Source organism: Trachinotus anak, unplaced genomic scaffold (genome assembly GCF_046630095.1).
Source record: "Trachinotus anak isolate AG129_WGS33_773 ecotype Australia unplaced genomic scaffold, CSIRO_AGI_Tana_v1 ptg000025l, whole genome shotgun sequence".
Taxonomy (NCBI): Eukaryota; Metazoa; Chordata; class Actinopteri; order Carangiformes; family Carangidae; genus Trachinotus; species Trachinotus anak.
Window position 1 is genome coordinate 15021817 of NW_027273876.1, and position 21986 is coordinate 15043802.

Sequence of the window (21986 nt, forward strand, 5' to 3'; positions counted from 1 at the left end):
TCCCCTATTTTGTTTAACGATTCTCATTATATGCTTATCAGTTTCGGTATATTTTAGTTACGGGGTAGCTACATCGTTGATATGCGTCGTATCGGCGATCTGGATTACACTGGGAGTTGAAAGGCATAATAAATTATATTCCCCATTGTAACCTGGTTTCATTTTAAAACCCAATATCTCACAGTGTCTAACCCACTGTAGCTTGAGCAACCCTCAATGCAATGATGCAATGCATCCATGAAAGCGTATGCTCACTTTGTTGCTACAACAAAGGAGAAATGGGGATGAGAGAGGGTTGTAGTGCCACCGCAGTCCGCACTGATGTGTGCAGATAAATAGCAGCACTGATAGGACACACACACACAGAGGCGGTTTTATGAGAATAAGTACGCAGCGTAGACACAGCGCTTTTGAATGTGCACCCATGGCTGCCGGCTGTCCCTAACTTAACTCCGAGCGATGTAATTGGCGATGGTGGACTTGTTTACCATATTTGGCAAGGTAGTGACACAGCGCGCCTGGGAATTGGACGAGAGCAGCCGTCATTCACAAAAGTCTGCCTTCTGGAGCTTTACAAACAAAGCGTGTGCTCACGGGAGTTGTAGTCCAAAACAAACCCTTTCTGGGATTCCTCGAGTGGGCATTTACCTCCCTTGCGGTGATTTAAACGCCACACGCGTAGCGTCATTTTAAAAACACTCGCTGTGGTGAACTATTTTCGATTCGTGTATCTTTAAGTGTCAACATTAGGCCCCATCAGACGGCTAAAGACACGCTGATCCGAGACCCTCGGCTTGCAGCATACAAATCCCACCGGTGATGCTCTCTCTTGATTGGCTGCGTCCTTCTGTCAATCACGCAATGTTCCTTCCACTACCGCTCCTACAGTAAATATTTGTGTTTGCTCAACCGGCTGTAATGGTGGACGACTGAGGCAGGGGACCGGAATACAACAAGAGTGAAGAAAGAGAGGAAAAACGGTCGAAAGTCTGCTTCACAGCACAGCCGCCGCTAGTAGGATACGGGCTTCGTCGAAAATGGATGAACTCAAACATCAAGTCATGATTAACCAGTTCGTCCTGACGGCGGGTTGTGCGGCAGACCAGGCGAAGCAGCTTTTGCAGGCGGCACATTGGCAGTTCGAGGTAAAAGAAAACAGAAAGCGATAAGGCTTCAGCCTCAGAGTCGGCAGGGTGTCGTTAGCCGCACGGCTAATGTTTATTTCTGACCGACCGTTAGTTTCGACCGGAGCCTGCCTGTCTGCCTCTCGACACTTTTCAAGCTCCTGTAATTCAACGCAAAACAAAGCGTTAGTGTTAGCTGTCTGCCCGCTTTATGTGGCCGGAGTCGGTCCACTTTAAAGCCAGAACTTTTGCTGTATTTAAAGTGGACGTGTCTGTGCTTTCGCCAGACCAGATCGGTAGGGGACACACAGGCAATGCAGTAGGGCGAAGCGTACAGCAAGCAGATCCAATTAGACTTTACTCCAGATTAAATACTATAATCCGACACATGACAGCGGTGAACAGGCGAGGCCAGCGAGTGTTATTACGCAATAAAGATGACCGCTGTGTTGTATCGACTAGCCTACAAAACAGTCGTCTGATGCATTACTGTTTCGTCTGCGGTGAACCGAGTATAGATTTAGCTCGTACATTTCATGTTTCTTCGCCGCAGGCTATTGTTTGGGTTTTATTTATATCAGCACAGATGAGCGACGTGTAGTCGAGTTCTTTGCCTTGAGCTGTTTTTTAATGCTCCTGTCTGACACGTACAATAATGGCACGAAAATATAATGAACCTTCTCTGTGTTTTATTGTAGACTGCCCTCAGTGCCTTTTTTCAAGAAACAAATATTCCATATGGCCATCATCATCAAATGGTGAGTGCGAGGAGGAGGGGGTGATGATAATATACTTTTTACATCATGAATTGTCCTATTTACTGAATCATAGCTAACATCATTTTAAGATGGTATTTCTTTAAGGCTACTGTGTTGTGTTGGGTGGGATGTGGGCCGATAAACAGCCCTTATAGGCCAGAAGGAATGATGTTGTACTAACAATAACAAAGCACATGTCGGCCATGTTGTGAGCTTCCAGAAATAAACACACAGGCAGGCATGCTGCAGCAGCAGCAGCAGCAGCCACACTGAACTGAGGGAGAGACTGTGTGTGTGTATGTGTGTGTGTGCATGGGGGGATAGAGGGAGTGGAAATGATGAATGTAGGTATATGAAATTACTTGTTTTTCATTGTTTCAACTGAGGTGCAAGAACGGAAGGAGGGGCCCCTCAGTTTCTGGGTAAAAGAGAAAAACTCTATTTCCAGGAAGAAGACAGCTACCTCTCACAAATAGACCCTTGTGCTGTTGCAATTGCCTTGGGTAATTCAGTTGTTTCGCCCTGATCGGGTTGTTACTGCCCCCAACACGACACACATTGGAGACTTTTAGGAGCAGACAAATCAGAGAGGAGTAAGCTGGAAGGCGTTAGGGCTGTAGGAGATTCTCCACACACACACACAGACACACACATAGACAAGGGTTGGACATTATGAAACACTAGCAGTATTTGGGCTTTTAGCAGCAGCCCACTTTGGCAGCACACAAGCCTTTGTTTGCAGCTGCATGCATGGCAGCATCCAGCAACAGCTGCCCTCTGAAAGAGCCTGACATGGATGTGAGGAGATTTTGGGTGAAATTGTTGATAGTTGAGTTTTAGGTCTCTTAAAGCTCGCTCTCTGTTTGTGTGGCAAAAACAGTCATCAAACTGCTAAACAGTTTTGGCTTTGCATTTCTGGAGGAAAGGGAGAGAGACTGAGGGAAAAAGAGGATTTGATTTTTATTGCTTTGTGTGAGTGTGTGTGTGTTTACCTTTTATATCCTCCGAGTTAGTGCATTATTGCCAGTCAGCATAGAAATGGCTCATGGTGAGATGAATCACTTTTATCACAGCTTTATTATTAAAAAAGAAGGCCAGTCCTCCTTTAACATCAGATCAGTAAATAAGCGCATCTCGGTCCTCAGTCCTATTTAGCTCATGAAATGTGTCACTTTCATTTGGAGAGTAAACTGTCGGCCAAATAGGGCCGAGCTCGATTGCTGCAGACACTGAATAATGAAAGTCAAGGATGCACAGCACCTTTGTCTGTTTGTGGTGTTATTATAGGCGTGCTCTTGCATAATCACAAGTTGACGTTCCCTTTTTTTTTTTTTTTGCATATGCTGACATGGACGTGCGTCTGTGTTTTTCCTTGCATACCTTACATGCATGTAGTTGTATTTTGCGCATGCACAGAGTGGGTGTTTGTGTGTGTGAGTCACAACAGTACTACAGTAGGGCAGCGTGTCCAACCTTGCTGCAGCTTATCAAGCCACAGTGTTCGTTGGTATACAAATCTAATCCACTTTGCGCTTGCTCTCGCTCTCACTCTTAACTCTCTCTCTCTCTCTCTCTCTCTCACTCTCTCTCCCTCTCCCTCTCCCTCTCTCTCCTTCTCCCTCTCCCCCCTCTCCCTCTCTTTTGCTGTCTCTGGCTTCAGTTTAGAGTAAGCATGAGCAGCACTTAATTGATAATAATGATATAATAATAATAAATCTGTCATACATGGTGTTGCGTCAGTGTTTTACAACACTAACTGAACTCATCCTTGGGATTGCTATTTTGGCTGGAGGCCTCGCCCTGACCCCAACGGCCCCCACAGATAGCCTGTAGACATGCAGCTCTTGGCAGCATGGCAGGTTAGGACGTCATGTAGGTCAGTTAGTTTCTGGATGCTGCTCAGTGAGCTGCTTTACACTATTGTTTTTGAGGCCCAAACACAATGTATGAGGCTTGAATGTGGGGTACCAAATCAGTTTCCCATCTAAATTTGGCAACATGGGAGAGAAACTATCTTGGATACAAAAGCACTGTTGTTTTATAAATACAGTTTATCTCTAAACAAAGCTTGCTCGGTGAGGATTTGTAGAAGTTAGCAATCAGTTGTGCTAATACGTTATTTGTGCTTTGTATGTCAGATGTTTATACCCTGTATCAAATATCAAATAGTGAGGTTAGTTGGTCCACTCACTATTACAGTCTTGTATAATGCTGTGAATGCTGGAGGATTTAGCTAAAGCTCTTGTCATTAACAATCCCAGACTGAGGGGAGTGCCGTCGCTTTGGCACATGATGTAAAAGAGCTACTATCTCTGCACAGACACGCATTTAAGACTGTTTATTTTGGCTTTCATGTGTTTACGTACACTGTATGTGTTTCAGTGAGAGCCACGCAACCACATGTGAGTGTTGCCTTGAAAATATTGTCTGTTTATCTCTTTGTTTTTGAATGAAGTCATAGAAGCTTACATCTATGCTCCATGATGGACACCCAGGCCCTAAGCTCAGTCCAGCCTCTGCTCTGTGTTATGTACAACCCCTCCCCGTCTACTCCCAGTTTTCTCCTCCACACACACCCTGCCCACACAAACACTGCAACCGCACCACATTCCTACAGGATGCAATGCTCGCACCAACCCAAAATGGACCCTTTCACAGCAAGGGGGGCTGGTATAACTAAAAACACAGCACCCTGTCTCTTTCTTTCTGTACTTTGTACACTCTCACCCCTCTTTCCTCCCTCTCTTTCCCTATCTCCGTCTCTCTCTCTCTCTCTCTCTCTCTCTCTCTCTCTCTCTCTCTCTTGTTTACAAACACAAAACATGAGGCTGTAGAATTCAATTTGCCGTTGTTGTTTCCTGTTGGGGAATTTCATAATCATGTCCTGTCCTCGTCCACTTGTTTTAGCCTCATTCTCAAAGCAGCAGCTGCCACCTTCAGAACCCAGTGTCAGCATGTTAGCTCACACTTGGAATGCACAAAGTATTTCTCTTGCTTCTGGCTGTTTGGTGCTCTTATCAAATATTATGCACACATTCTTGTACCCCTGCCTCTATTTGTTTTCATACGTTTACGAGGGATATCCCAAGCTCATATTGAGGGATTGACTTTGAGTCTGAGCTATTTCTGATACCTTGTTTACAATATCGCATTACATAGTTGAAACAAAAGCTGTTAAAAATTCTCTTGCAAATCTAGATAGATAGATAGATAGATAGATAGATAGATAAAATACTTTATACATCCCCTTGGGTAAATTTAAAAAAAAAAGAAGAAACTTTCCACTTGCTCTAGCATCTCCGTCCGCCCTCACTGAATTGAAGCTGTTGTATATTTATACAGTTTACAATGTCACCTCAACGCAGAACAGTAATAGACAGAAAATCACTGGTCATTTGAAAGCAAAACTACCTAAAATGGTTTCTTGTGCACAAAAGAAAGATTTCCTTAGCACTAGATAGTTTCTTGTGCACATGAGCAGCTTTGCGAAATGGTTTTTTCAGCCATGGTTTTTGAGTGATCCGGCCTGGACAGCGTATTAACTGCCTGTCTTCAACTGTCTCCGTGAATTTGGAAGGAAAAACACTGACACATCACTGTTCGCTCATACCAATATCAGCTTTTCCATGATTTATATTTCTCCATGTGGGGCACGTACAGCCACAATAAAGTGAATGAATCCTCATGTGACCACATAAGGAGGAAGTAGCCCAGCTGGATGACTTCCACTGTTGTCTGGGAACATGTGACCCCAAACATGTGACTAAGCTGGGGAAATGAACGAACTAAGCCACAAAGCCTGGTTTACGCATGTAATTTCTGTCAGCGCTATGCGTTGCAGTGAGGTCGTTATGTGGCAGGCCTGCAGTAAAGTCAGGACTGTGCTGTTGAAAAGTATGTTGTCTTTAGTAGGTCAGGGTCATAAAAAAAATCTGAAGAAACATTTCACATTCTCATTTCCCACTTGAATCGTCTCTCTCCTTAAGTCTGCCTCTTGTTCTCACTCTGATTCTCATGTACTGAAGTAACAACAAACAAACAAACACCCTTCCTCTCTTGCAAAGTCTTATTAAATTGTAAGGACTATTGTCCTGATTGTGTGGATCTGGCCTTTTTCCATTTCTTCTGATTGAAATGAGCCCATTAGCTAAATATAAGCTGTAAGTCATCTCATCTGTATCCATTCAAAGAAGTTTTACTGTTTCCTCTTACTGCCGAACACAGCTGAGCCTGGCCCACATTCTGCAACCCACAGAATCATCAAGAAGCTCCAGCTCCACAGTCTGAATGATTGCCTTTTTAAAATTTTTATTACGCTGTAATTGCCATTTGTAACTAGAATCACGAACAAGGTGAATGAAACAGGGATTTTTATGAAGGGCAACGTTCAGCTCCGACTGCTCGGGTACAGTGACGTAGCAGAATGGTGTCGGGCACTGCAGGGCAAGTGATAAAAGTGGGCGTGAGGCTGTTTAAAGGCCGTTTCCTGGCAATATGAACACCCACCAAGAGAAAGGAGGAGGGCTCGGTGTGTGTGTGTGTTTCTGGTAACTACAAACATTTTGGTTTTGGTGTCTGGGTGTGGCTTAAGAGGGGATTCTTAGAAATCCAAACTTCTCTCATTCATGTAAAGATCTCGTCTGACTGAGATTTGAAGTGTGTGGTGTGCCCATGCAGAAGAGCAAAGGTATAATTACCTTCATAAATCATGGCATGACAACATGGACAACTCCTTTTTCTCTCTGTCTTTGTTTCTATCTGTCTATCGTCACAGATGGAAGAAAGCTAACTTAAGTGTGTAAAGGATATTTGGATTCTTAAATGGCAGCAAGGAGCTGATGAAAACAAGTGTGGAAGGGTGTTTGGCTAGCACTAAGGGTGAAACAGGCTAACAGCAGGGCAACGCCAGGTATTTGAACAGAAGATACAATAACTGGGTTAACACAGAGCTGCTCTGTGTCTCTGCCACAATACAGACAAGGTGTTCTCTGTCCTGCTGCAGACTTTACGTACAGAAGTTATTAAGTGCAGAGTGAGGTGAAATCCAGTTTATTTTTTCCCGGTGTTTGGGTATGTGTGTGCAGCAATGCGTCTCACATTTCACAGTTAATCATGTCCAGATCTGTTAATGTTGTTAATGGGCGTGCATGCATCTGTGCGTGTCTGTGTGTGTCTGTCCGTCTGTACCCGAGTGTCGTACAGCCATGCCAAGCAGTTCGCCACATCTGAAGAGGCTTGGCCTGTGCTCTGCATGTTCCAGCGTGTTGCCCTGCATGTTTCCAGGAGCACAGCTTCCCAGAACCCTAACCACACACACAAAGCCATGTGTGCAGACACAGTCCCACACACACACACACACACACAGACACAGGAACTTTGGCTCAAGGGACTCAGGGAATGGGAATCCATGTGGGATGGCTGCGAGGACCAGATGTGTTTATGAGCGGTGAAGTTAGATTGGGTTTCACACTGATTCTTGGAGTCACTGAGTACAGTCATAGACACACGAGGGGTTAGGCCTATGGCTCAGGAAACACAAGCAGCACATGGGAACCTTGTCTTTTGAGAGAGAGGGTTGTAACACTATGTCTCCCTGGCCTGTTTGCTCAGGTTAGCTGTACCGCTGCAGCCAGGCTCATGTCAGCTGACTTGTGAGCACTGGGCCGCTGGTACCTTGTCCTGCTATTCCTGTACTGTCACCTTCCATAGCCTCGACCATCCCTTTCCTGCTTTCCTGTCTCACATTCATGATCCTTGACACCTCACCACTCCCTGAGTGAACCTGTTCACCCTCAGCTCTGCTCTTCTTATTTTATATGAGTATATATCTAAAGACATACACACAGTGGGGTCCAAAAGTGAGTGAGATCACAAGTGAAGGGTAACTTTTAGACTGTGTTTATATATATATATATATATATATATATATATATATATATAAAATATGCCGTGCAGTTCACTTCACAGGTTCCTGATCTGTTACCTCAGGCAGGATATAACCTATTTGAGTATTTGGATTTCAAAAAGCAGCATTTGACCTTTGAGTTTTGAATTTAGAAATCTCCTGGAACAACCAACTATTTGTCTTTTTTTTTCATCCTAGCATTTATTGTCATCTGTGCAAATGCTTTAGTTAGGATTGTGTATGCTGCTGTCTCAAGATGAATTACTCAGTTTGTCTTTCATGAGAGCAACAGAGAAATTTTCATTTGACATTTCAAATAAAATCCCAATCAGACAGCGCTCAGTGGCTCAGACACAGACACAGACTAGAAAACCTAAGGCGTGTGTTGCTTGTGAGGTGAAAGACAAATTAATTTGATCTGCAGTGTACTCGTAGCCTTGAGAAAGATATATTTTGGCAAGCTGAACCTAAATGTTTGTATCGTGATCGTGTGTTGTTCTCCCTCACGATGACCTTTGGCCTAGTGGTTTCTGTTGCCAGCCTGTTACCAGTCGACAGGCCAAACCCCTTTTTCTAGATACGAGTGGGCCACTGAACACCTATTGTTAGCCTGTTAGCCATTGTTGTGAGCAGTGCAGTGTGTGCAGTTGGTCAAACACACCACATACTCCACTCAGTCCCAGTTCTCCTATCTTCTGTCTTTATCTGCTTTCCATTTCCGTTCTTTTTTTTTTTTTTGTCATAGCTTCTGTCTTTTTCTTTCTCCTTCCTTTAACATACAGTGTCAGAATACACAGGAAAACTGGCCACAGCCTGGCTAATGAGCAACCCAGTCCCTCGTGAGCTCAAACCCTGCCTTGACCCTGCATGTACACAATATTAACTCACACACAGACTCAGCTGCTGGAAGGTGTGTGAGGTCAAAGGAACGAGGGGTCAGGGATGAGGAAGGGAGGGGAGGAGACGGTCACTTGAAACATTCAGCAGCACCTGTCGGCCTCCTTCATTTTGTTGAGGAAAGAAACATCTAGTTCTGACATCCAGGACTGTCACCTCCATGTGGGTGAGCTGACACACACTGTTGCATGTTTGGTGTCCGTATGATATGATGATGTGGTGACATAAACTGCTGCCAAACCTCCAGTGCGTGTATAAACAAATGGCAGATTTCTGTGCACAGCATGGAGAGGATGTTGGCAAACAGATGGATGGAAGTCCTGTTGTTTAGTTTTTTTTTCCTCCTCACAATCAAGTACCTGAAGTTCAGCATGGAGTATCTCTGAAATATGTATTTGTTGCATTTGCACAAGTATTATTACACTTTATTCCAAACGTCAATCAAATCTTCTGTTAAAACAGTGAATCAGCAGGTTTTTCAAAGGCTAAAAAATGTATATAGTCTCACTTTGACCACATAACAACAGCTTTATTTATGGCTAATTCCCATTAATAACATTGATACAGTCTAATGTAAAGCAGGTATATACCAGTAGTTCTTAGTGTGATAGTTTAGTTTATTTGATGTGGGGTTGTGTCTCAGTAAAAAAAAAACTAATATCAATTGAAGTGTATGCTTTATTTTGAATATTTTCACAGCTTTATCCTGCCATCAAACAGCCCTTTGCTTTGAGATTACAGCTTGGGAGCCGCTGAACTAACTAATATAACCAAGTATTATTATTAATGACTCATTATTTCCGTTATGGTTAGCAAAATTGGCATGCTATACTTGTTAATAGGTCATGGTTGCATTGGGATCCAACTGCAGAGCTGCAGCTCCGAACAAAAAAAGCAGTGCTAGGCTCCATCCACACCATAACAGCACTCTGTTTAAATATTTAACAGGCAGAAAGAATCATGTACAGTTAATGCAGCAGTGGTCTGTGCAGCCTGCCCCCTCTCTGTTATTGTGTTATCCTCTTTCCTTCTACCTCTCTGTTCATGTTTCAGCACCTGTTTTACCCACAGCTCCCCCTTCCCCTTTTCTTCTGTTAACATCAGTCTGCCTTGCTCCTCCATTTAGCCCTGATTTTCACAGTCCTCACAAGGCATCAGTCACAAGCAGCTCTGCAGTTACATTAAAGACTGTAAAGCAAGTCACATTTACAGGACGTCTTTTGTATGATCCATGAATGGGAAGGTTTATTTTGTGGCATCTGTTTGGGCTTCATTTACCGTCTCACTTCCAGCCCACATGTAAATTGCACGTCACATGGACTCACAAGTAGCGCGTTTATTGGATACAGTTTTGGTAAACATGTCATCTGTGGAGGATACAGATGTGCACATGGGAGTCAAAACATCCAATTCCAGTTCCTGTAACCTTAGCTAAACACAACAGACCTGTCTCTGCTCATTGCCAGTAAATTGATATATCGTTGAGACATTTCATATCATGTTGAGGCCAAGTTTTACGTCAGTTTTCTCTATAATCTTGGCTTTCGAGTACATAATGGCAGTCAAAGTTCAGCACTCAGCCCCAAAACGTTGTTTGTTGAAAGTTGCATTACTAATGTTAACAAACTGCACTGCAGCACTCTTCAAACTGGACAGAGAACTGTATTGTGGGCGCTGCCAGGTTTGAATGGCATTGTTCTCACATGCCCAAACAAACCAAACGTAAAGAGTTAATGTTTGAGAATGCATTCAAAATATTTCCACCATGCTCGTGAATGCACCAAAGACTAGTTCAGACCTGATGCTGGTTGGAACCATAGCACCTTCCCACACAACCCAGCCCTTAACACCAGTTGGTAGAGATACAGTCTACAGTTTTATCTCATCTTTAAATCTTGAGACTCTTTTCTGTTCTCTTTTATTTGTTTTGAGTATGATTACATTTCCCTTTTTCACCGTTGCACAGCTGAACACCTCTGAGCTGTGGCCTTACTGTGTTCAGCAGTTTCAGTGGAAAACTTTTTGCCCAGTGTTATGAGGTCATTCAATGTTGCTGGAAGATGAGCGGCGATTGAATAAGAGGCTCCTAGAGTTGAGACTTGCTTTGCCGCGACATGGCCTGTAATTGTGTAGCCAAACCAGGCAGAGGAATGTTGTCATAAATGTCCGACAACCATGTGGGGATGTGATTCCAGGAATACCACACATTCGCCTGAGATTGTTTTAAACAGTATGGAAAGTACATTTTAGCATCTCTCTGTGGAAAGGTGTGTAATAGTTATGTTGTGTTCTGTCAATTGTCAACTCACTTGTTGTAGCAGAGAATCTTCTTTCAGATAAGGATTGATTCGACCCAGTTTACTGCCACTTTTATGAGAAGTCAAAATAGTAGCCCACAGTAAAAGCTCTGGAAACATGTGGAAGACCTTATTACAGTATATGTAAGTAAACCTTTTAGGCTGAGCTGTAGGCGTTAAACATTACACATCGCCCTGAGGTTTAAAAAAATACCAAATAAACATTTTTAAGTGTGTGTGTGCCTGGTGGCATAGCTGCAAGTCATCAATGCAGATACCTTGTCTTGTTTTTGCAGTTGTAGACCTTTTATTTTGCAAACCGATAGTGAGTGAAGACACATTTCCTGAGAGCCTCTCCGACCAGTCACTGTTGACATGTGTGTTGTTTTAAATAATAACCAAAATCCACAAATCAAATTTCCTAATCTTCAGAAGTGAAGTAACTGGCTTAAAGCAAGTCCAAAACTAATTTTCAGGCCTGATACACACACAACTTCATTTGTTTTTAGTGCCAGACAAGTGTCATTTTGTTTGGTACAGTATTATTCAAAGCTGTAAAGCAGAGTTCCTCCGGTATCCAACTTCCATTGAACAGCAAGTTAAATGTTAGAATCCAAGCAGAAGACATTCGAGGATGCCGACATCGGGCCGCGTGTTTCACCGTCATCCTCGTGTCTCACAGATCTCTCAGCACAGTTTGCTTCAAGCGCCAACACAGAATGTGTGAACTGTTCAAGCCACAGACTGGAGGGAGAGGAAGACGGGGAGAAGGAAGTGAGAGGAAGATAGAGAAGGGAGAGAAAACAGACATTTCATAGGTTCATAATCATGTTGACAGCAGAGGGAATTACTGAGAAAAAGAAGCTGCGGTTCCATTGAAGTGTTGTTTTTAATGCAGGCGACTAGAAATATGAAAACACTACAAAACTTTTGAGCCCCATTTAAAGTAGATTTTTCTTGGGTGTGTGAAGCAACTTTAGCAGAGGTGAAGCAGCCTTTACCTAGTTTCACAACAGCTGGCTTTGGATATTGTGAAATTACAACAAATAAAAAGTAACAGCAATTGTCAAACCTGTGATACTTCCTGTTTAAGTCCCTTTGTTTGTGTATGGATTTCTTTGTAAGATGGCGTGAAACATGGAGCCACAAATGACAATTTGCTTGTTAATACTTTTTTGGTCAGTAAGGAAATCTATTTATATATTTCAGCTGAATTAATGGAAACAAACATTTTATTTATTGCCAAATTTGGGTTAAAATTCCTGTGACAGTCGGACAGAAACATTTAGATCAATAAGAGTGTGGGTGTGTGTGGGTGTGTGTGGGTGTGTGTGGGTGTGTGTGGGTGTGTGTAGGTGTGTGTGCGTGTGTGTGTGCGTGTGCTGAGGTAAACTGTACACGCAGGAGGTCAGTCTAGGTCACGAGAAGTACCTGGATTCTCTGCACAAGAATGCAGGAGGATAGAAGGCTTCTCTTTTTCAGCCCGGCACGTACACACACTTCATATTTCTGAGGAATGTGGTTGGTTAGACTGGAAATAACTCCAGCCCGTCTTTGTTTGTGGACAAACATGCACACATACACGCACACAGACACGTATGTACACAAACGGAGGAGTGTTTAAGGTTTCTGGCTCGGGAAAGGCGTGTTTAGAGTGGTCGCTGCCTGTCAGCCTCTTGGTCGTCGCGCTGGGCTCGTCAAACAGACTTGAAGAGAGGGGTGGACAGGGCCGGGCCGCTGTGGCCACAGAGCCAGGCCTGCCTCAGCCCCATCCCGTCAACAGGAGATCTCTACTGCTTTCTCATAACAACCGTCCCCATGACAACCTCTCTCTCTGCCGGCTCTGTTTTGAACACAAACTGCCTCTCGCTGTCTTTTATTTCCTCTGTCTCTCCATCTGTAGATCTTGAACAAATGGCTGCTGTAACTCACTTTCTGCTGTATATGTTGCTACATGCATTTACACACACAGCCATGAAGGTCCTCACTTATACAATACAATGCTGTTAGCATCTGCTTGTGATTTTAAAACTGTCTGACTTAACAGATATTATTACTTGAGTGGTTATTTTCACACTGTTTTGGACTGGGAATTAATTTAGATTTTTTTTTTTTTTTTTTTGGGATAATTTTTCTTTGCTAAATGATCCTGCAGGATTTTTAATTAACTAACAAAGCCCACAGTCGGCCCTTTGTTTGGATTTACTGAGCTGACACTTCTCAGATTACATCTTATAGTGTTTTGGAGAAGAAACCAGAAGACAATTTGCTGTCTCACAGTAACCTCTATTTGAAAGCAAGTTTACCTGACCAGACCTCTCGCTCTGTCCCTGAATGTTACTGAACTGACACATGCTCACAAAGCAAACAGTAGTTGCATGTGCTTTTCTTTCTTTATTGCCCAGGTGCTGTTTATTTAGCCAACATTTGCCTACAGATACTTAATAACTGGTTATTCATGATGCAGTCAGACAACGTTTTTATAGATTTTTATTACCGTTTCAGGCCAGACATTTAGGATAACAAGATACTGCTGTTTATCAAATATAAACAAAATTTAACCACAATCTCATATATCTGTTGGTATTATCTGTCAACAGTATCTACATTTAAATAACATATTTATTTTTTAAAATGTCAAGTAAATTGGACAATTAACAACAAAAGAAAGAAAATAATTGCTTTAAGGCCAAAGTTTATCCTGACAAAGGACAATGTCATAAGTAACTGGCTAATGGACACCTTAGTCTTTATACGTGATTCATATTTACAATTTCTTATTATCCTATATCTTAGTCTAGAGTAGTTGCAAGTAAAAAGGTCAATAGAAAAGAATTCAACTTTTTATATCGATGACATGGAACAAATAGAAAATTGTACTCGTGTGTCTTTTGACTAAGATTCAATGTAGTTTCTAGCCCAGATAAATCTTTTTCTTCTTTGCTTTCTTCCACATCAGTTCGATAAGTGAGCTGCACATATTTCCCAGTGAGACTCACATGACTCTTACCCCATATTGCTTCTATCTATGTGTGACACAACCACAAACTCCCTGTAGTCTTTACATCAATGTGTGTGTGTTTGTGATTTTCTCACAGAAATTATTAACCCTCATGCTGTGACTGCAGATAGCTCACGTGCCCGTCAGTTGCCATTAGAGAGCCAGTTGGATCTGAACCTCAGTCTGCATGCGCCGGCGTCAGCAGCTCTTGCAGTATTTTTCTGTCCTTGCCTCGGTGCAGCGAGAGCTAATCTGCTACTCAGCTGCTTAATACGCACAAAGGGAAAACACACAGTAACCTGCTGCACCAGAGCAGTGTTTTAACCTGTGTGGAGGAAATCCTGTGGAGCTTTTACCTCAGATTTTGTTGTCACTCTTCTGACAACATGCAGTCATGTGCTCTTATACTGTACTTAAACTTGTATAGAGATCACATAAAAAAAAAAAAATACATAATATATATATATACAATGGCAGAAATAATATATATCCTTTATTTGTGTTTAGTAGTGGAAGATATGTTGTTTACTTGTATGTACGGTGGTGTCCAAAAGTCTGAGAGAAGGAAGGTGGTCTCAGGCTTTTAGACCCCCCTGTATGTGGGTGGGGGCTCCAGTGACAGTCCTGGGCTCTGCCGAAGCTTTTATCAGCGACAAAGTGTCAGATTAGCAGTCAGATCCAAACTCTGACAGCCTGGCACAGAAGACAGCTGCTGCGTCTCTGGACCCGATCCCCTTCCCTGTGGGTCGATACCGTCTGCGTCCCTGACTCTGTCCAAGGTCCCCTGCGCAGACAGACACACACATGCAGACACATAGAGGTGTGTTGTGTTATTTCATGGAGTGTGAGATGGGCATTTGTGAGGCGTGTTTCGAAGTTGGTTTTGTCGTCAGCCTCCCTCTGTCATCTTGCTTATTTTGCTTTTACTGTTTTAAATGTGAAACAAAAGCCGAAAACATAAATCAGTACAGGTGACATGTGCAGTCTTTTAGCTGACTGCAGGCGTATATTTATACCTGCTCATCTGTGTATGTGTTTACGGATGAGTAAGTCAGATGCACAGGTCTCAGTGGACACTCTGAAAGGTCATGTGTCAGCATTTTTGGCTTGCTTTCCGTTCCTCGGCAGTAAACACAGAGGCAGGAGGCCTCATGTGTTGTTTTCTACCTGAGTACCACTCACACAGACTCGCACTGATCACGAAACCACTCACCTCCACCGCTGCCACCGCCAAGAACAGGAAGCGCTGTAGAGGTCACTTCAGCATTCCAGGGTGTCTCTTTACTGCAGGAAACGGCCTCCGAGACATGAGCCAGCGTTTCCTGTCAGAGTGCACAGTGGACACGCTCACCTTTCATAACAGTGTGCCACTCTGAGAACCCCTGGCTCGGTCTGGCTTGGCTCAGCACTGCCTCAGATAGTGTATTCGCAGGACCCAGCCTGCAAGCCGCAGCACTTTTAGGGGGCAAGGTAGTCCATTTACACCCCCGAGGGTGGAATGGTGTAGCTGTCACTCTATTGTTTTTCTAAAGGCTGTGTGCCACAATCTGAGAATCATGGGTGACGGAGCCAAGGGTAGATTAGATACCACAGGTCAGCCTGAGATCTGGTTGTCAGCAAGGGGAATGTTGTTTTCCAGCCTTTTTTTTTTTCCCCTCTTCAGCATGTTAACATTTTTTGCCCAGTGTTCATGTGTGACTGCAGCTGCTGTTCCCAGTCGTTGATTCATGGAGCCTATGACTCCCAGTTCCAGAAAATCCCCCCCCCCCTCCCTAAAACACACAGTGTGAAACAGTAGAAAATGTTATCTGGATGTTGTTGCAGTGTAGAAAAAACAAACTTTGAGGACACTTAGGGGGAAAATTTACAGGCATATTCACAGTTCAGTATCAGGTGAGTGGATGCAAATCGCGCAAGACAATTTGAACCCAGAATCGTGTTCTGTCCTGTCAGGTTTCTTGAATCTTAAGTAAATTTGATCTTATAAAATCCTAATCCTGGAAGTTGCCAAGCTGTTTTCTTCCACTACTTATGCCTGGTGATTTAGGATTATTTTGCCATGTAGGTGCCTGCCCTGTTAGCCTCTGAGCCCAGGCTCTTATTTTTAGATGGCAAGCCTCCTCGCTAAACATAGCTCCACCTTTGCTTCCCTGTGGAATACACTAGATTGTTGTTTTCCTGGTCACAAATGGACGGGGACACAGAAGAGGAAGCAGGGCGTGAGGCAGTGGGTGAGAAGCTGTCTTGGTGAGGATGATGACGATGAAGGAATGCTGTATTTGAACAGCCAAACATGTTGTTCACATGCCCTGTTAGCTGCAAGGTGGTAGGCCCAGTGCTGTTTTTGGCACACGGGTGTATTGTGTGTGCCACTAAAGGAACTCCTGGCAGCAGGACAATAACAGCGCTGGCACAAAGGAGGGTCGGAGCAGGTCAGAGCGCAGGGGAGTGCAACAAGGCCAAGGAGACTTGGTGTGTGTCCGTATGTGGTTTTGTTTGTGTGGATGTGTGTGTCCACAAAGCAAAATTAGCTGTCATTAGCTGTTATTCTCAGTCTGCTAAATCAGATTGTACTTAAACCAGGAAGTGGATGTAAACAAAGGACTTTAATGTCATCATCAAGACTCTCAGGGGAAGAGTGCCTGGGATTCCCCTAAATTCCCCTTCAGCTGTACAAAACAGTCTGCCTCCTTTAAAGGAATAACTGCGTTATAAACATTTGTGATAGATATTTCTGGAATAATGTTGTTATACTTGAAGCTTGCTGGCCAAGGAGGATGAAACAACAGGATCAAGATTTTTCTAGTGCAGCTACTTTTTGGGTTTGATGAATGTTGAGCTGAATAACACCAGATTTTGGTGACATAGCTATTATCAGAAAGCAGGAAAAGTCTGTATAGGCTCAGCATTTTACAGTGACAGTCAATAATCCGAGTGGAAGAAATCAGTTGTGTATGAGGAAGAGATACCAATGTCCCTGCTGACTGTCATCTCAGTAAAATAGAATGTGGTGCAGTCACAAGACGAGCTACAGTCTGTTCTGTCAGCCTCCAAGCAGACATAACCCACAGCTGCAAGCAGCAGGTTCACTACATGTCTGTTCAGTTCTTCTCCTAATTACTATTATTTTCATTATTGATTTATCTGGTGATTGGTGTTTCAATTAAATGATGAATGCTTTTATCAATAAAGCTATTTGGGGAAAAAAAAGGGGAAAAAAGAGCTAAGTCTTTTTCCTTGTCTAAAGCCCAGAGATTTTCAGTTTACTGATAGAACCAGTTTGGCATTTCTGCAAAAAAAAAAAAAAAAAAAAATCCAGTGATTATTATTATTATTATTGAATAGACTGCAGATAATTTTCTCAATTAATCATATAATAAAAAATACTAATCACATTTTGTCTGAGCCTAAGGTTATTTGACAGGTTACATTTCAGAGGTATTGTTTTTTGCCGTTCTTTGTTTTAAAGTTACTTAAAAATCAATTATCAAAATTGTTGCTGATGATGACAAACTGGCTCCAAAAATGTCAAAAATTGTGAAAAATGCTAACATCAGATTCATTTAGAGCCCGTCAACAGTCTAAAACCCAAAATGACAAAAAACAAGAAACATTTAACAAACTGGGTCCAGCAAATGTTTTCGTATATTGATTATAAAACATATTGCTAATAACATTTCTATCAATAAACTGATTTGTCACTCTTGGTATATGATAGAATATAGAGAGGTAATATTTTTGTCTTCCTAACATCTCACTGAGGCTGTCGTTATGGGTTTCCTGTTTTGGATTTGCATTAATTGCTCTCTTTTCCTACTTGTTCCCAGATGTGCACCCCAGCCAACACACCAGCGACGCCCCCCAACTTCCCGGACGCGTTGACCATGTTCTCACGGCTGAAGGCGTCTGAGAGCTTCAACAGCGGCAGCGGCGGCAGCCCCATGGCCGCCTCCATGGCCACCTCACCCCCGCCCCCCCAGGTCGGCGGCTGGGGGGTCTCACCAAACGTACCTAATGTGCCGCAACCTCCACAGGGACTCTGGACTCAGGGGCAGCCCCCCACGCAGCCCTGCCCCGCCTGGCCCACGGGCGTAAACCCGCACGCAGGCGCTGAGCAGAAGGCTAGTGTAGCGATGGAGGCTGAGAGATGAAGGGCCGCACGGGACTGAAAAGCCCCCCTTCCACCCCGGGTGAGGGGAAGGAAATGGGGTATGAAAGTGGGGAGGGTGGGAAGGGTGGGAGGTGATAGTGGGCATAAAATGGGTTTTGGTCTTTTTTCCCAAAAGACGGATGGATATGGAGCGAGATGGAAACTACGCAAACCAAGAAAAACTCAACGTGGACAATTTAAGAAGAGGAGAAACCAATGCAAACGTCAATACAAAAATAGAAAAAAAAAGATACGCACACACACATAGTAATAAGAGAGCAACTGAAATCTTTGTTAGTTTTTTCCTAAGTAAATGCATAGATAAGAGAAATATTATTGAACTAAAAAAAAACAGAAATTTAAAAAAAATTGTCACGCCCAAGGATTCTATGTGATGTTCAAGGACTTTCAAGGCAGCAAACTTAATTTTCTGTTTTTTGTTTAGGTTTTTTTTTTTTTTTTTTTTTCATCTTTTCAGCCAGTGTTTTTTGTCACTGGTGTTCTGTGTTTTTGCAACTGTCTGTGCTGCATGAGGAGAGAGGAACTTGCAATGCAGTGTTTTAGATTGACTCAAAAATCATCACGCACTTGAGTGTGAGTGTGTACGCATGTGAGCGGGTGGTCAAGTTTGTAATCAAAAATGTATACACACACACACACACATATATATATATATATTCACACACACACATACACACACACAAATACACACACATACACACTAGTGTCTAGAAGAAACACCTCCATACTGTCATCCCCATCGTCAAAGGTGGGACTTTTCTTACCTCACCTGGTGGTCACCTGACTTCTTTCAGCCAATCAGGGATTCTTCTTAAACCAACCATTGCCGCCGCCGACACAGGACATGTTTTTAAAGGTTTTTTCTTAAAGGCAGCAGCCACTCTGGTTGATGCTAACTGATCCTCGCTGCAATGGCTTTTTCCTGACACAGTTTTAAACCTGGACTCAGACTACAACTGTCCACTGTACTTTTTCTCTGGAGATTTGGGTTATTACAAGAAAAAAAAGAGAAATCATGGTTTAATGTAATATCATTTGTAATGCTAATTGTTCTGTTTTTGTTAAGAGGTTAAGGGAGGTGGCTTTGAACTTGGGTGGGACTTCAGGTTGATTTTTTTTTTTTCTTCCTTTCTTTTTTTTTTCTGGAAAGAGTGAATCAAACGCAGCTAAAATGGCCACAGATAAAAAAAAAAAACCAACAAAAAAACGAAAACAAAATACGACTACTCCATCTTTGTAAACAGAATTGCCACTTTGCATGATGTGTTCATAACGTGTAACATCTTTTGTAGCAAACATACATGAGGTCGAGACATGTTTATGGGAGGGGTGGAGTTAAAGATGAGGGTGGGGTGGTGGGTGGTATTCCCAAAGCTTAAAGAAATGCAATAGTGGAAAGTGTCTTGTTAGATATGAGAAACAAAAGGGTGGGGAAAATGGGTGTGGGGCAGCTTGGGAAGCCCACCACAGGCTATTTGGGGACACTACAGACTACTTTCAGATACACAGTATATATATATATACCCTCAGATACTGTACTAAAGAGGGGTTTTTACAACATTTAGGTCTATAGTTTTGACCAGTCCCTGGTCCACTGACACTGCTGAGGGACAGTTCAGGGATGACCCTGATAAACGGCAATATTTTAAATGCAGGGTCTGTCCCTTTTTTAATTTGTCCTGTTAGGATTATTTTTACATTCGATAAAAGAAGAGAGAGTAAGAAGAGATATTTTGAATAGCTGAGGGTCTTTTTTTAAAAAGATGATTAGGAAAAAAAATTATGGATATAATAATGAATAAATAACCAACTTCCTTTTTATCATTTAGACTAAACTAATGTTTGAGTTCATCCTTTTTTCCATGCTTCATACTTTATTTGGTAAAATCAGAGCGTTTCCGGGTGGGCCTGTTCCTAAATGGTTTCTCATGTATGTTTCCCCCCTTGTATGACTGTATGAGACCATTCCCACAATATTTGTGGACTACCTGATAATTAACTTATCATTTTTGTGAACCTAAATAAATATTGTATGTCAACCTAATTGGCATGGTTTATGGCATGGAGTGTGTGAGTGTTTCTGCTACAGTGAACGGACTGAATATGACAAAGGAAGGGGCCCACATAAATTGTCATATAGTTCTGTGTGTGTTAGAGAAAGAGAGAGAGAGAGAGAAGAAGAGGCACCAGACCAGTGTGTTAAATAATGACACTAGGAAGATGGATGCATCATAATCTCACACTTGGCTACCTCTCAGCCAGGCGGATTTAATACAGTCACCCAGCCAGACTACAAAATCATGTTCTACAAACCTCTCCGTCTTTTTCTGCTTCTCCCTCTGTCTGTCTGTCTGTCTCTCACTCTGTCTCTGAGAACTAAGCAATCTGCCTGATGCTCCGCAGCTAAAGATGGAAGGGCCTGAGATGAAAGCCAAAATGGAGGGAGAAGAGGGAGAAAAGCTTTTGAAAGAGGGAGTTCAGCTCTGCGGCCATCGCTATCTTCGCCTCTCTGAATCAACAGCTCTTTAGATGTAAACACAAACAAACACCAGCTGCCCACACACACGCAATAGCCATAGATAAACACCCACCGCACACACACACACACACCCACATGCCAGTGGTGTGGTGTGGTGTGGTGTGCTGTGGTGGTGCTAGTGGTGGCAAAAGGAGGGTCACAGAGTTCCCCGTGTCCTCAGCTCACCTCCTGACAGCTTCCTCCTCTGCAGGAAATGGGAGCGATCCCGTCTGCTGATTGCTGCGTGTGCCACTTTGCCAGTCTCTGAGCTGCTGTGAGTGTTTCAGAGAGCTGGGGTGAATGCCGACAACTTGGCATCCGAGGGCTGCAGTGCATCAGAGCATGTGGGGACAGGAGTAGCAGTAAACTCGTAGGGTTTTCTTGCACCGCAGTACCCAGAATATGAAGGCCAGTAAATGAGGACTTGAGGCCCCCATTGCTTAATAATGAAGATGGGATAGAATAATAATAGCACTGCATTATATATTCAGAGGAGGCTGTGATAGGCCGACAGTGAGCCTTTGTAAAATAATTTACAGACTCTTTTTTAGTTTGGTGACATCGTTAGCTCAGAGTTCACCCAGAAAACAGCCCTTGTGGTTACTGTATAACTGCTCATGCTAACATCCAGCTCTTCTTTGACTGACTCCAAGCTGCGGATGTAAACAAAACATAAATCACTTCTTATTCGGACATCATCACGTACTTGTAAAGAGCTACCAAATCAACATGTTTAGAACAGCAAAAGCAAAAGCTCACGTTGTTTGTTTACCTATGTCTCCGGGGGAGTGCAGCCGTCATCCAAAACATATCATATATGCAAACTGTCTCCTGTTATAGTGGAGGGATACAGCGCTGTTCAGTTTACCTATCCTTCAACCCAAACCCACGATGTTGTTTTCTGGGTCAGTGGGTGGTGTGGACACAACACAGCAACACAGATGGCCCAGCGCCGGTGCACCTGTCTCACCTCATGTGTAAAATAACTATACTGGTTAACTAAAAGTTCACCACCGGTAAATTAGTTTGACCATAATTGTTACAAGTGAGGCTACACTTGAGAAGCTTCTTTTGGGCTCTTCATTTTTATTTAAAGCTCAAATTTACAAAAAAATTACTTTAAAAAAAGTTTAAAATTTAACTTAAAGGAGCCCTATAGAGTTTTTGACCACCGGGGGCGCTGTGGAGCAATGTTTTTATTAGTGGCTTCACACTCACATATACATAGCGCAATCCACATACTGCCACATTATTTACACTATTTTAGTTATTGACTGTTGGTGGTAGTGATGTGTCAACAATCTTGGTGGAGAAG

General features: G+C 42.9%; 1 protein-coding gene across 1 annotated transcript; it reads left to right on the plus strand.

The window, feature by feature from the left end:
• Positions 1 to 762: 762 nt before the first annotated feature.
• Positions 763 to 20197, plus strand: ubald1a (UBA-like domain containing 1a). The gene is made up of 3 exons (XM_071463681.1): positions 763 to 1145; positions 1823 to 1882; positions 17810 to 20197. Exons 1-3 carry the CDS (start codon positions 1038 to 1040, stop codon positions 18131 to 18133), a joined length of 492 nt encoding a protein of 163 aa, XP_071319782.1. The 5' UTR covers positions 763 to 1037; the 3' UTR covers positions 18134 to 20197.
• Positions 20198 to 21986: the final 1789 nt, after the last annotated feature.